This window comes from Ochotona princeps, chromosome 10 (assembly GCF_030435755.1).
Source record: "Ochotona princeps isolate mOchPri1 chromosome 10, mOchPri1.hap1, whole genome shotgun sequence".
NCBI classification, from domain to species: Eukaryota; Metazoa; Chordata; class Mammalia; order Lagomorpha; family Ochotonidae; genus Ochotona; species Ochotona princeps.
Window position 1 is genome coordinate 44032468 of NC_080841.1, and position 16762 is coordinate 44049229.

At 34.7% G+C, this 16762-nt stretch overlaps 1 protein-coding gene across 4 annotated transcripts in view; it reads right to left on the minus strand.

The window, feature by feature from the left end:
- The window catches only part of LYST (lysosomal trafficking regulator), a 185295-nt gene that overhangs the window by 50843 nt on the left and 117690 nt on the right, over positions 1–16762 (minus strand). For all 4 annotated transcript variants that reach the window (XM_058669377.1, XM_058669376.1, XM_004578521.3 and 1 more), the window contains 8 exons: positions 14678–14856; positions 12868–13074; positions 7735–7911; positions 7080–7156; positions 6441–6629; positions 4374–4519; positions 4190–4286; positions 3259–3320 (listed from right to left, as the gene is read on the minus strand). In XM_058669377.1, coding sequence (XP_058525360.1) covers positions 3259–3320; positions 4190–4286; positions 4374–4519; positions 6441–6629; positions 7080–7156; positions 7735–7911; positions 12868–13074; positions 14678–14856 — 1134 coding nt within the window. The remainder of the gene's footprint in view (positions 1–3258; positions 3321–4189; positions 4287–4373; positions 4520–6440; positions 6630–7079; positions 7157–7734; positions 7912–12867; positions 13075–14677; positions 14857–16762) is intronic.

The following is a 16762-nucleotide window of genomic DNA, read 5'->3' on the forward strand; positions in this document are numbered from 1 at the left end:
GTGCAGTAGGTGTGGATGGCACGAAGGTGTGAAGAGAACAGTTCCCCTGCTTGGCAGGGCCCGGGGGAGCTTCCAGCTGTTTGGCAGGGCCCAGAGGATTTCTCTCTGACCACCTTGACGCAGTCTAACCCCTTTCTTGCATGGCCACTCAAGCACTCCACTAAGAATTCTGTAATCTATTGAGGCATTGTTGTTTGCCCCTGTGAGATGGTTTTTGCAACTGATGTGAGCTTGAGGGTTAATATTTCTGATAATGTCTTCGTGAGTGGGCTTTTGACAATTTACACACAGGAGCACAATTAAGCCCGTGCCATTTCTGGACACCTTATTGGGTATTTCACCATTGCCTCAGAATCTGGTCCAGACATGTAGCACACCTTCTGGGAAATGGTTTGAGAAATATCCTAAATATTAATGCAAGTGATGGGAGTGAGAGCTGAAACTGCTACGGCAATAAATATAGTTATTGTTATCTCAAAGGCTAGTCTGTCTTTGCAGTTTCTTTAGAGCACAGAAGTAGCTGTTTTAGCTGCTTTCATAATTTTTTTAACTAGAGGATATATAGGGTGATTTTATTAACATATTAGAGATATACTTTTGATTACCATTTGATTGTTTATGAGGCTGTAGAGCCTGTAGTTGTAGCGGGATTTGATGTTTGAAACTTTTTGTCCTAGATTATGTTTTTTTTCCTTTTGATGTATTTTTTTCACTAAGTGATAGGTAAGTTGTGAAAATAGAATGTAGTAGGAATGTTTTACTGATTAGTAAGTAACCATCTGTGCTTTGGCCTTGGAGTTCAGGCTGTCACCTAATGGCTACTTCTGAAGAATGAATAATGGTTTGATTTAAAGAAACTTATTATAGTAACTTACAGAATTATCTTTAAGAGCACCTGGTTGACCATGAAGTAAAAATTAATTGAACATCTGTGCATGCTGTCTTAGTTCTAAAGTTAAAAAAATCAAACATTTTTGCAGAGGCTTGTGATGTGTCTAAGTAAATAAAAAGGACAGCTTCTTCTTGGGAAAAAAGCAAGAAGGCACCAAGTGACAGTGTCCGTGTCTTTTCTTGTCGCCGACTCCACGCACCCTTCTTGAGCTCCGAACTCAGCTGGAGCTGGACTCCGGCAACTAGTGTCACATATCAGAGTGCTTGGTTAGAGTACAGCTGCTCTGCTTCCATTCTAGATCCTAGTTCATGTGTCTAGAAAAGCAATGGAAGTAGTCTAAGCATTTGGACCCCTGTTACCCATGTAGGAGAGCCAGATGGAGTTCCTGGCTTCTGACTTTGGTCTGGTACAGCTTGGCCATAGGGAACATTTGAGAGTGAACAACAAAATAGAAGAGTTCTCTGTCACTCTTCCATGTAAACAAACAAACAAATCTTTTAAAACTAATATTTAAATGTGATCTTGGGCAAGTTTCTCAAGCTCTCTGTATTTTAGCCTTCTAATACAGAAGAGGAAACACATTTCAGAATTACTATGGAAATTAGAATATATGCATGACAGTTTCTGATATTCAGAGTTAAATAAATGCTGGCTAATTTTAGTGTTATCATTACTTTTATATTACAAGCAGACTGACTTGCTTTATTTGGTGACAAATTTTCTAGAAAAGAGGAATCTTTAGTTATTTTACTGATTGAGAAAATCAACATAGACATAGAACCAAAAAATAGTCCCATTTTTGAAAAACATGAAAAACAGCATTCTAAATTGGCTGTTGCTAACCCATTTTTCCATATCTTATTTCAAACTGCTAAGAATTTGCCTGGGGTTCTGCTACCAATGTGCTGGTCACCCTTGAGTGTGGAGTGGATCAAGTACTGGCTGACTCACACATTGTCTTTGTCTTTGTGACCATGAGACTCTGCCATCAGGTTTGAACTGCTGTTTGTTGGACCTTGGAGGCTGTAACTTTAGCCAGTGGCAGTGACTCTCTAGTTTAAGGGTGTAACTGAATCACAGGAAGGCTCATCAAAATATAGACTCCAAATACAACACAGTTTCTTAGGTATGTTCTAGGGACCAACGCTAACCATTATGAAGTATCCACAGGATCACAGGATGCTGATGCTGTTGGCTCAGGAACCACCCTTTGAGCATGACTAGCCTATGGTATATAAACTGGTTCATTAAGGGAGTAGAGAAATTGTTATAACTTTACTCTTTTAAATACTGAGGAAAAAACTTCTTACCAAGTATAGCTATGGATTGACAATCTTAGCCTTTCTCTCAGAAGCACAACTGGAATATAAATTATGAAAAATCTCAAGGTATGTATATTTTCTATGCAGATATATCTGTTAATAGAGTATGCATATAAATGTAGCAAACTGGCATATAATAAAAGGAATGAGCAGATGTAAAAATATAAATTCATGAAGAAAGCTTTATAAAAATTAAAATCCTACTTATTGTGCTTCTCAGGATGTCAGCCGTTCACATTATGAGTCATACATAATTCAGTAGCACCCCTTTATGTGCAGTTTTGCTTTGTGTACTTTAGGTACCCATTGCTTCTTCCATTGCTTTCCAAAAAGAATAAATGGAAAATTCCAGAATAAATAGAATTTTAAATTATGTGCTTTTCTGAGTTGTCTATCATATCCTCATGTTATCCTGCTCCATCAGTCCAGGGTGTGAATCCCCCCTGTGTGCGGTGTGTTCATGCCACATACCCATCTGCCCATTAGTCACTTGGCAGAGAACTTGATTTCTCAGACTGACTGTTAAGGGATTACGGTGCTTGTGTTCGAGTAACCCTTATTTTATACAATAATGCCCCAAAGCATAAGGAAGTGATGCTGGTCATTCATATATGCTAAAGAGAAACTTCAAAGTTCTTCCTTTAAGTGAAAAGCTAAAAGAACCACATTTAGAGCAAGACAAGCCCAGAGGGAGTACACATCCATTGACTTCTGCTGTAATTCATTGTTACAACTGTTTTATTATTAGTCATTGTTGCTAATATCTTACTGTGATATGGTGACCTTTATCATTGGTGTGTATGTACCAGATGAATTAATATATGTATGACTTGGTACTATTCACAATTTTAGGCACCCACCAGGGTTCTTAGAACATATCATCTGGGTCTAAGCGGGAAACCACTGTATAAACAGATTTAAGCAAAATGGCCTACTGTACTAGAACAAGTTTATCTGATCTAATAGCAAAACGTTGAAAACACTTCAAATGATACAAATGGAGGCATTGTGAAATACTTGCAAATCTTTCAAAGTTTGACTTACCTAATAACAATTCACCAGCTGTCTCTCTAGATGGTGCTACACTGATACATCTTCGATTTACTCTGTCAAAAATAGTTAAGATTACTATGATTAAATATCTTAAATCAATTTTAGAAAGTAAAAGCTTTATTTAGTGAAACATTTCAGAACAGATCAGTTTAAATAGGATGGTGTTTTGTCAAACACCACATAACAGTATCACATCATTTTAAGTACAAGAAAAATGAAGTATTTTTGAAAAGGCTGATAAGTCCTATAACCTGCATGCGGAATACAGGGATTTAGTCATTTAAAAGAGACCTTAATAGATTATAGCTTCCAGTAAGTAAATAAATTTATGCCATGGATAACCTCACACATTAGAGTAATTTAGAGTAAGTTCCTCTGTCGTTAAGTCACTGACCCCTTTGAGACTCAGTCTTTCATTTATAAAATGGGATGATAATTCTAACAACCACAACACTAGTAACATTAGCAATAATTAACATATACTGACACATTAAGCACTCAATAATGTTGTGCTACCTTGGGTAATTTTATTTTCTTTAGGTAAGAAAATTTAGTAGAGAGTCTGAGTAGCTTGTTCAAGAGTTGACAGCTAGTAAGAGCAAGAAGTAGAATCTGAACTTTTCATCCCTATACTACATGGCCTCCTGATGACAGCATCAGCAGCTCTATTTACTTTATAGAGCTGCTTTAAAAAATCAACTACAGAAACATATGTATGTTAGCAAGTATCAGAGAATGATGTCTGAAGTCCAACACAATCCATACTATAAGAGGTGTCATTTCCTTTTGGACTTTTGGCCATTGAATCTTGAATCTTTCCTGTTTAGGATCGTGAAACCATGGTATTATCTAAAATAAACAGTTCACCATCACAACAATGAGCTATTCACAAAATAGTAAAGGTCTGTAGATTTAAGTTTACCTTATAGATTCACTTGCAGCTTTGTCTTTGACAGTAGAAGAGAAAGAAGAATGTGTTTTGTCTTCAAATAGGTAAGAAAGTGGTGGTTTGATCGCCTCTGTTGAAGAAAAAGTACTTTTTATTTTTGTCTCATGATTATAATTATGTGTTCAATTGTACACTGAGTCAAAGAAACCACTATTACCTTCTGATTTCTGTCTATCCCTAAGGAGATACTTATTTGGAATAGTTAAGTAACACCTCTGTAAACGTCTCCTCTCTCGGTTTGGTCCTTCTGTTGGATCCAACTGCCATGAGGCTGGATAGTAGATTGGGTCATACCAGACTGCTCTGCAAGAAAAAAATAAGAAGATGTCTAAAGTGGCTATTGATTAAAAAAAAAAATCAAGACAGAAACTGAATAAATAAACCACAATTAATCTTTTCAACTTTTAAAAGCTACCTATCTTTATATTTAGATCAGTGAATGCATATACACAGCACAAGAAAGTAACATGGAAAAATAAGTCCACAAATAAGGTACAATTATTGTTAATAAAAACTGTAAAAAATGACTAGTGTTCCTTTCACTCACTTGGAGACCTGGAATGACTCCAAAGCTCCTGGCTTTGGGCTGGCCCAGCCTAGGCTGCTGTGGGCATTTGGAGAGTGAGTCAGCAGAAAGACTCTTTCTCTGTCTTTCAAATAAATACAATAAACTAGAATTTAAAAAAAAAAATTAGCAATACTGATTATTTTCTCCTGTATTTTCTAATTTTACTTATTTTATGTGAAATGTGTGTTTATTTCTTTTGTTCATTCCAACTTCTGGGATTGTAGCACTGTACTTTCAAATCTGAAGATAATTTCTAAAAATAAAAATATTAATGCTTTGGTATACTTACTGAAAATTCTCATTCTTTTTTTTGGTAATTAAATAAACAGAAAAATTAAGGTTCAAAGCCATGAATTTACTTATAATGTCTGAGCTTAAAAAGTTCTTCTCCAAAGCTTTATTAGTATTGTATTAATACAGTCTATACTATAATAACATAGGTTCTTCAGCAACAGTCACAAAACTATCATTCTGCTGCTATTTAAATGTATCATGACACTGTAGGTATAGACAGTGGTAGAAAGTCTGCATCCTATTGTCAACCACATATTTAATACTTTCATTTTTATTCATGAGTAGAGATGCATACTACTGTGTAGTATGCCTTCACTTTTCAGTATGCTAGTCTCCAATATACAGTAGATGGATAAATGCATATACATGTTTACATATATATCTACTGAGCTTGTATTTTGCATAATAGATATGCCTTATATCTGAGAGAACGTGATATTTGTCCTTTTGGATTGGCCTATTTCACTGAGCATAATGGTCTCTGGTTGGGACCATTTAATCCAATAAATCTTTTTTTTTTTTTTTTTTTCTTTTCTTTTTCTTTTTTTTTTTTTTAAATATTCATTTATTCATTAATTACATTGCATTACATGACACAATTTCATAGGTACTGGGATTCCCCCCCCTTCACCCCAAACCCTTCCCCCATCATGAATTCCTTCACCTTGATGCATAACCACAGCTCAAGTTCCGTTGAGATTCCCTAATTAAAAGTTTACACCATACAGAGTCCAGCATCCCACTTGTCCAGTTCAAGTTCAACCGCCTCTTAGGGAGGCCCTCTCAGGTTTGTAGGCAGAGCCAGCAGAGCGTCACCTCGATCAATTAGAAGCACCAACATATCATCAGCAACAGTCCAGGTATGATGAGGCTGGTGCAGAGTCCACTGATTGACATAGTCCGTCTTAGGGTTTCCCCTTGTCCAGTTTTCCGCTGCAAGCATAAAGCTGAGGTGGTTGATTCATCTACTCCATTTTCCATCTTTTTTTGATTAATGCTCTTAACCAAATTTAGAGACTCTCTTGAGTTACTTCTTTTCACTTTTCTCAATTATCTTGCTTCCATGATTCCTGGCTTCTTTCACAACAACATTATTTTAAATGAAAGGCAGTCTTTCTGCCTGGAAGAATTAATGTCTTCCCTTTCCCCTGTGTTAACTCTTACTATTTTTTCCCCCAAGAATAGTAATTTTAAAAAATTCATATGATTCTTCTTTAAGATGAAATGGAAATCACAAATGTTTACACAAGTATGTTTAAATTATGGTAATATTTAATAAACTTGGTTTTTGGAATTAAAATAATGTTGAACTTAAGTAAAATATTCATGCAAGACAACGTAAAATGTCCTCGCATTGCTTACCTATCATGTGTCAATTGTTGAATAAGTTCCTGCCAATGTCTGCTGGCACTCAAGTCTACTTTATACATTCCTCTGATATGTTGTATCACCTTTTTTCTCTCAATCCCTTGGGAGAGTGATACTGCCTGGGTGATATCTGCAGCTATTTTAGATATATCCTTCGATTTTGAATCCAGACGCTGAAAAAGACTAAACAAACAACAAGAATGTCCTTAACTTAAGCATATTATGGAACATTGTATATTGATCAAAATCTGCTACTTATTTATTTATTTGTTTTCATTTTGTTTGAAAGGGCAGATTATAGAAGGGAGAAGGAGAAGGATAGAGGAAGAAATATCTTCCATTTGCTCATTTATTCCCAGAGACCTACAACTGCCAACATTCAGGAACTCAACCTGGATCTTCCACATGGACAATAACCAACCATCTGAGTCATCACCTGCTGTCTCCCAGGGCATCCACTGCAAGCCGGAGCAGAAGTGGACGTGGGACTCAAACTAGCACTCTGATTTGGCATGTGAGTATCCCAAGCGTAGTCTTTAATGGTCACTCCAAATCTCCACTCCAAAACAAAATTCTTCAAAACTCAACAAGAAATCTAATGAAGAGGGACTTTAGGAACACAGAAAATCTTACCTTTGTTGATTATTATTCACTGTTCTCTGCCAGGAGGCTTTACTTACACCTTCTTCAGTTTCATATTTTTTTTGTTCCTAAAAGATTAACATAACAACATGTTTTAAAAATTCATAATTCTGCATTTAGTGTTGGCACAAACCACCAAAAATTAATTCAAAACTAAGTTAAAAAAGGAAATATATCCTCAGGAGACCAGAAAATTAAGATCAATTAACCTCTTTAAAAATGTTAGAATTCCACTTTGTTTTTACACAATTTGGGCCACAGAAACAGGGTAGAATAATTAGGCAGGGATGCCCAACCTGAGAAGTTTAAACAGTTGTTCATTCTCTTATTTCGCTTCTTTGTTAGAAATTCCATAACTCTAAGTATGCCTCAGCCTGCTTTTCATCGTAAAAAAAAAAAAAAAAAAAAATTCTCTTCTTCAGTGAAGGATACTGGTAGTGGAAAAGAATGACCAAAGACAACAAAAAAGTACCCCAAAACAAACTTATTTTTTCTCTTATAGTAAAAGGTCATGTGTAGCAAAGTGAAATAATCATTTCCAACTTCATTATCAATGATACTATAAACAACAACAAAAATCTTTCAACAATTTTTAACTATGTGCAGTGGGGTTGTCTAAGAAATAATTATGGCTTCACTGACTCACCTCTTTGATCATTTTAAGAAGGTCTGGTTTGGTGGATGCACTGGGAGGGATGCACTTGTGACCACACAGTTTTAAGGCACTCATAAGCAGTTCTGCTGTGTCGAGTTCATCTTCAGTCAATTCATCTTGGTGGTTATGCATCAGTTCTGACAAATATAAAACTAACTTGGCTCCATGCTTTAAAAAGAGTAGTAATCTTCTTTTAGTAATACAGAATTTTTATTCTTTCATTTAAATTTACTTATGAGTAGTTAAATTGAATATATTGCTAGGTTTATTTGGTTGAATCTAATTTGAATAAATCAGATAAAAGCATTCTAGTGACAACTGAAGATTATGCAGTGATTATATGATTCTAAAAATAAATAACTACTTTGTCGGGTGTAATAATGCTATGATTATAGAAGAAAATGTCTTTAAGAAAGAATATTAAGTAAAATGTCATTTCTATAATTTATACTAAAAAAATTCAGAAAGTAAGAAATGCTGCCATGATAAAGATATTAGCAATTATTAAATCAAGGTCATATAACAAGACAGGCAGTATATTCTGACCCTTTATATTATTCTCTATTTTTTCCTTGTATATTTGAAAAGATTTATTGTAAAGGTAAAAAGAAAAGCAAGCTAACTAAATGGCATTGGGGAAAAAATTTGGAGAAGATTTGCTAAAGAAATATTGTATAGGAAACATGTTGGAGATAAAGAAAATTCTTACTGTTTCACAGAAAAACTATATTGAAAGGAAATATTCCCTTAAGTTTTAAAGTAAAATATACTTAATTTTTCTCTGACTTCTCCTCAGATGAGAAACTGGTGAAATTTCCAGAACAAAAGCCTATTCGTTTGTACATACCCACTACAATTATGGAGAACAAATGTTTTTAAAAAACCTCTCAAATCAGTGAGATCTCAGCAATAAGTTCAACCAGATCATGGTTGGTTTAGGACAATTCTCTATAAAAAGACTCCAAACTTTGGCTGAAAATTTCCAAAGTCGCCCTTAAACGCTATCTTTATTACATCTAATTGTAATGTGAAAACTATATTATGTAAGCAATAATTAGCTAACAAGTTCAAATTTTATATTTGATTTTTAAAAATTTTTCAGATACAGATACCACTGAATTTAACTTTACAACATTTTAAGTGGAGAATAGTATTAAATGTTAATAAAAAAAGATCTGGGAATGATTACAGTTTGGTTGATACTTAAATTAACAAGGTAATCACTTTGTGTTATTTCCCAAAAGCATAAAATAGACACAAGCAATGGTTAAAATGGCAAAGCTCATTTTCACACACCATTTTAAATTAGTCAAAAGACAGCTGCTACTTGATCAAAAAAGTAAAACGAGCACATGCTCTGTTAGTAACAGACTTGTAGAGTTGGCAAACAAAGAAAACTGAAAATGACTAGAGCATTATCACACTTGTATCTTAAAGCTAATGTTCTTGATACGTTTTAAAAAATATTTCAGTTTAGCATTCAGTGGAATTATAAAATTATTTTCAAAAATGATCAGAAATGTTTTTGATTATTTTGAATAAAAAACATCTTTAACATTGACATGATTTCCATTATCTCATTTTTAAAAAGATCTACTCATTTTTTTGATAGGCAGATCTACACAGAGGAGAGACAGAGAGAAAGATATCTTCCATTGCTGGTTTACTTCCCCAATGATTGCAATGGCTGGATCTCAGATAATCCAAAGCCAGGAGCAAGAAGCATCTTCTGGATCTCCCTTGCGGATGCAGGGTCTAAAGGCTCTGGGCCTAACTCCACTGTTTTTCCCAGGCCACACGCAGGATGCTGGATGGGAAGTGGAGCAGCTGGGACTAGAGCAAATGCCCGAATGGGATACTTGCACTTGCAGGTGGAAGATTAGCCTGTATAGACACTGCTCCAGGACTTTCACCATCTCCTTTTAACATCTATGGTCATCTACTGATATGGTTTCTCCAACTACAAAAAGTGCCATTAGTGATAGATACTAAAATTTTTTCCCAGCCTTCAAAAAACTGATTTAACGAATTGAATAACTTAGAAACACATCCTGGGTGAGCAATGTGGTGCACTGGGTTAAGCTGCTACCTGCAATACTGGATTGCCTGTCAGAGCCCAAGTTTGAATTCCGGCTGTTACACTTGCAATTCAACTCCTGCTAGTGTGCATGAGAAAACAGCAGAGAATGGCCTGAGAAATCCAGATGGAAATCCTGGCTCTTGGCTTTGGCCTGGTACAGCCTCAAGTGTCATGGCCATTTGGGAACAGAACAAATAGATGGAAGATCTCTTTCTCTGTTTCTCTCCATTACTCTGTTTTTCAAACAAAACCAAGAAACGGAATCTAGCCAAATCTACAATGACAAGGATTTAATCAGAGAAGCCCAGAATGTGGGAAGTTCTAAAGAGCCAATGACCCAGACTCTAAAACAAATGAATAACATTGGGAATCAGAATAAGTATGGAAGGGAATTTCTATGGATTAAAAAGCTCAGGACACAACAAACAAATCTGTGGATCTTTTCTGGACTTGGGATCAAGGAAAGTAACTACTAAAAAAATGTAATAAAATTAGGAAAATTTAAAGATCGGTTATTAGATGAAACAATTGTTATTAATATTATTTGAATGTTAAGTTTGAAAAAGATTCCTTCTCAGTTGGAAATAAATATGGAAGCATTTATAGGTGAAATGACTTGACATTTGAGATATGCCTCAAAACATTACAAAGAAAAATTAAAGTTAGGTAATGGTCATGAGGGATTGTTTTTCAATTTTTCCAAGTTTTAGATGCACTTGATAATTTCCACAATAAGCTTGAAAAAAAGCCGATACAGAATTCTGTGTTGAGGAACAGAAGAGTTTCTCATAGCAATCAAACATAGGGGGTGAAAGTCTGAACAAGAATAAGGAGGTAGATTATAAAGAGAGAAATGACTAGCCCAGGTGATAAAGCAGATCTGAGAGAGAAGAAAAAGGCAACAACAATGTGTGAAGATGAACTAACAGTGGTACCACTGACAGAGTAGTGAGGAAGGGAAGGCGACAACGGGGTGGGAAACAGCTGTTAACACTAGTGAAAAAAAAAACCACTTCAGATTCTCTATCAAAGGAAGATATGGTATTACATGAAACTATATGCTAAACAGAAGTACAATGACCAAGAGCAAAAGAAAAGACAGGCACAATGACTACTACTGAAGACATAGCTAACTGAGGAATACATCGAGGAAATGGGGGATAAAGAACTTTAACAAATTGTTGTAAAGTTTGAGAAGCACATATGGGAGTTCAAGGAATTTAAGGAATATGTCACACAGCAAATAGCAACACTGAAATAAAATCAAACTGAATTATTAGAAATGAAGGACACAATGGAGCAAATTAAAGCTTCAGTGGAAAGTCTCAAAAATAGAATGAAGGAGGCAGAAGAAAGAACCTCAGAATTGGAAAATATTTCTAGCTACAATGGTGAAACATTTAAAAAAAAAAAGCTGGAGAGAAACTAAGTCAAACTAAGAAAAGTATTCAAGAATTAAGGCACACTATTAAAAGGTCAAATATGAGTTATGGAAGTTCAAGAAGACACAGAAAGAGAAGCTGGGTTTAAAAACGTATTTAGTGACACAATAAAGAAAAACTTCCCTAATTTGGAGAAAGAATTGGGAAACAGACTACAGAAGGGGCAAAGACTTCCCAACAGGGTTGACCAAAAGTGATCTTCACCACAAAACATGATCATCAAGCTCTCTTCAATCAAACATAGGAAAAAATCCTTAAATATGCACACGAAAACATCAACGGACATACAGAGGAACAGCAGTCAGACTCATAGCTGACCTCTCAGACGAAACTCTAGAGGGCAGTAGAGAATGATGCGACATATTCCAGATTCTAAAAGGAGAAAAATTGTTGGCCCAGAATAATGCTCCCAGAAAAGCTTTCCTTTGTCTTTGAAAATGAAATTCTTCCCCAGTAAAGACAAGCTCTTCCAGACCTGCCCTACAAATAATACTTAAAGATGTTCTCTTGATAGAGAAAATAACACCCATGAAGACCAAAGGCAAATGTGAAGAACATTCTAGTAAAGTAACAACAGAACATTAAATTAAACAATGAACAATCCATTGCTAAAATGACAGGACCAAATTACTACTCATTCATATTAATTCTGAATGTAAATGGCTTAAACTCACCAATCAAACATCATAGATTAGTAGACTTGGTCAAAAACCAAAACCCATTGATTTGTTGCCTACAGGAGACACATCTCACCAAAGGTCAGCAGACACTATATCTTATGGACTCTGATGCTTTTGTTTTTATTTTCATTCCTTCAAAACAATTTTTTTTTCTCATATTAAATTCTTCACTGACTCAGGTCATATAATAGCATCATATTCTTTAATAAGGTTCTTGATTTTCTTTTTTATTTCTTCAGTGACACATTAGCCATTCAGTAGGCATGTTATTAACTTCATGGTATTATAAATTTCTTTTTTTTTTCCCTGTTGTTGATTTTACTTTGTGGCTTTTCATTTAAGCAGATGTATAGTAACTGTGTAATGGAGACTATCATATCCAGATGCAACATGCATCTCTATTTCCAGATCAAAAATGGACTCCCAATGAAACTGTCAAATATATCTTCACAATAGGATGCTGGACTCTGCCATTATCCGTGTTTGCAATGATGGATGTATCAGTGCTTATGAAGAACTATACTACTGTGATAATATAGGGAAATCAGGGGAAATCAGTGTGGGAGTGGGTAGGAGGATTTGGGCGGTGGTAAGGGAAACTCCAGAGCCTGTGGAATAATAATAATAAAAAGAATCTCATAAGAAATCAGGCAAGAAACTTCTTAAATGTTTTTTTCTATTTTTCCTTCTTTCTGTAAATCTGCCTTTCAAATAAAAAATGAAAAAAACTTAAATTTTTTTAATTTAAGCATTGGAAAGAGGACTGGGAAATTAACAAACTGGTGAAACTGAGCCTATAAAATGGTATCATATGAACTATGAAACCCATATTCATGTCATTAGACATCAACGTGCAAATTTCATTCTCATTCTGAAAGACTATATTTACCAAAAGTTTAACTTATCACATCCACATACTCACTTGCAGGGATGGGATGAGACAGTCTCGTAGTATTTCCTGATGATTTGGTTCATGAACTATTTCAAAAATTTGTTTTCTCTGTTGTGCAGTATGGGTTGGTGACAAAATATGCACTAGTAATCTACCAAGCTGCATGCGGAAGGTTTCCTTGCAAGAGCATAGGATTTTAGTCCACTGCTGCTTAGAAGCACTGGTTTTACTTGAAGCCTTAAAAAAAATAGGAATAAATTAAGACTTCTTAAGCAATAATATGTTCATCTTAGGACAGCCCTAATGGTTTACTTGAAACATGTTTTAGTGTAGATTTATTCTAACAGTGTAAGTTAAAAGACACTTGCGGGCCACCAAAAACTTCATGGAAAATATTTATTATGAAAACTTTGCATGGATTTCAATCCTTTTTGTACCAAAATTAACAAATTTTAATTACATTTCCATGAACTATTTAAAGTACCCTCATTTATATACTCATATGAATGAGACTTTAAGAGATGATGTACAACAATCTTCATAAAAGCATTATTTAAAATAGCTAGACATAAACAATCCAAATATCCATCAGTGGATTAACAGATAAGTAAAATGGGTTATGATAAATTCATACAATGGATATTTCAGCCTTGAAAAATAATCAAGTTCCTGTACATGTTTCAACACAGGTAAGACTTGAAATCATGCTAAATGAAATAAGCGACACAGTATAGGATAAATTGAATGAAAAATCCTTATTATATTATTTCACTTTTATCATGAACAATGAAACTCGAGAGAGTGTGCATGCAGTGGTGGTTGTTAGGGGGTAGGGAAATTAGAGTTACTGTTTCCTTGCTACCCAATTTAGTTGGAATAAAGCAAAAGTTGTAGAGTTAAATGGTGGTGATGTCTGTACAATATGAATGCACTTAACACTAGTTGAGTTGTACCCTTAAAATGACTAAAATGTCCTGTATATTTTACTAAAATGAAAGAAGAGATGAAGAAACTAAAGTTATAAGTCGTAAGGGTACCAATGGTTTAAAAACTGTAAATTCAAAAAAACAACAAACTACCTGAAGAACAACAGACTGCTCACATAGATTTTGCAGAATAAAAGAGAAAGGATTCATAATACAGACTTGATTTAGCACTACATTTAAAACTTGATTGAGTACTACAACCACAAATTTAGAATTACATAAAAATTGATCCTCAATATTGCCTAACAATCAGATAAGATGTTTCAACATTAGTCGCTAAGTGAACCTGCAATTTGCTTTGCAATTCAGAACTAGACACCAAAATCTAATTTAGAATTAGAGACAGCAGAGTAAATATTTATGAGTTCTGCTAGGATTAAACCAGTCTTTGGTATTTATGTAGTGAACAGATTTGTTCCCTAAGGTCAACTTACTGTGATCAACAGAAACCCAAGTGACAACATGATGACAAATGGGGCCCAACATCTGTCACTATTCAATACATAATTTTAAAGCTATTGGGTATGTTTAAGCCAAGATCTAATTTTAGTAACACTTCAGCAACTCAAGAGTAAGTAGCTATAAAGTCCTTTGAAAATAGGTTATTAAATAACTGATAAGGCCTTACCCTTTCCTGATGCTGACCTTATTTACAAATGAGTGTAGACTTTGTAAGTAATTTCGTAAAAAGTATACCATCAACAAATATGGCTCTATTAATATCAATTTAAGGTGTCTGGGCTTTAGAAATATCTTCCAAAAGAGACACAGAAATACGATTTTAAAAACATTTAACACAATCACAACTTGTATACTTTTTGTGTGAACAGTTCCTATGTAATTAATTTACTTACAATAGATACTTTGAATCCTTCTATCAGATATGTGAACATTTCTTTCTGAAATGGATTGACACCAGAGGGCTGTTCATGGTGAATATTTTCTTCAGTAATTTCAGTCTGGCAATCGGAGCTCTTGCATTGGGTTGCATTTTCTGGAGTTCTCAAAATGTCAACAATGTCTGAATTAAACTCTTTGAATTAAAAAGAAAATCAGTTATATTACTGCTACCTAGCCATGCTAAATGGTAATGTTTATAAAAAAATTCTATGTAATTATAAATTGTTGTCAGAAAATGTGTTAAATATACTAGATATATTAGATACAACACACTAGAGAAAGAAAATTCACTGAAAACAACGTAGAAATTTTTAAAAAGCCATGACAACAAAAATTTAAAATTTAATCTACTAATGAAAATAATCCACATAGAAAATTATTAATACCATGACAGTCTTAAAAAAATCAAACATAAGAAAGAACCCTGTAATATTTACATTAGATGGGTCTGCAGAGCTTTAATGGCATGCATTATCCAATTGAATGCTGCACATGTGATAATCACAGTTCAATTTCAGAGTTTTACAAGATGGCCTATTGCTCCAAATATAAATTTTAAAAGTTCCTCAAATGTGCACCTGCACACATACATATGCACCACCATGGGTCTATTATGTTTTTCTATTGCTTAGCAATTATTAAGCAGTTTATGTTTACTTATTGAAAGGCAGAGAGACAGTGACACAGAGGTAGACAGAAATCTTTTCATTCCCTGGTTTACTCTTCAAATGCCCCTAACAGCCAGGGTTCGGCTAGCCTGAAACCAGAAGGCAGAACTGTCTGGGTCTCCTACATTGTGTGGCAGAGATCCGAATCCTTGAGATCACCCTGGCCACCAAGGGAGCAGATTATGAGGAAGCTGTCATTGGAAGTGGAAAACCAGGCACTCTGTAGGAAGATGGGCATCCCAAGCAGCATTTTAATTCTTCTCCAAATGCCCACCCCAATGATTACCAGTGAACTGGTTTCCATTTCCTGCATCCCTGGGGTTAGTGAACATCTTTTAGAATTTCACTTTGATTTATCTTTACTGTCTTACATTTTCTTTCCAGCTTTGTTGGAGGGTATAATTGAGAAATGGAAATTGTATTTATTTTAAAGGGCACAACGCAATGTCTTAATATATGCATATACTGGCAAAATGATTGTTACAACTGAATTAGTTAATTTATCTACCACGTCACAGATGTCTTTTTGTGTATGTGTGTGCTAACAAATTTTGCCAAAGTACATACCTTTTCATGGCTGCTATAGGAATTTACATACACACATACACACATTTATTTACCCTGGCATGAATGGAAAATGCAAAATAAAAATGCAGTATCACAATACATATATCAGTACAGCTAAAATAATCATTGTGATAACTTCAAATATTAGAGAAGATATAAAGAAACTTGAATCGCATATACTGCTGATGGCAATGTAAAATTGCAGTTATTCTGGAAGAGTTTGGCAATTTTTCTTCAAAGAAGAGTTTAATCGGCAACTACCATAATGACCCAATGACTATGCTCTTAGGCAATTATCTAAAAAACAAAAACAAAAACAAAAACAAAACTGAAGACTTAAATAAAAATCTATACATGAAACTTTGTTTCTAATAGCCACAAGACTGGAAAGAACTCAAATGCCCCTCAACAGGTGAGTTGTTAAACAAATTGTTAGGCACCGTAACCATGAATATTACTCAGAACTCACCCCCACTCCCAACAGAGAGGGATAGATACATGCAACAACCAAGACGACTCTTCAGTGTTAAGTAAAAAAAAAAAAAAAGACACATCTAAAAGGTTATACATTATAATATTTCACTTATATAGCATTATTGAGACAATGGAATAAAGAAATGAAGAACAGATGTGAGGCTGCCATGAGTGCAGAAGAGCAGAGATGGGAGATGGGAGGAAAGTGAATATGGCTATAAAAGGACAACATCAGGGATCCTCAGGCAGAAATGGGCTGCTTTTCGTGTCACTCTTACTATTCTAATGGTGATACTGTACCATCGTTTTCTAAGATTCATTAGGGGAAAT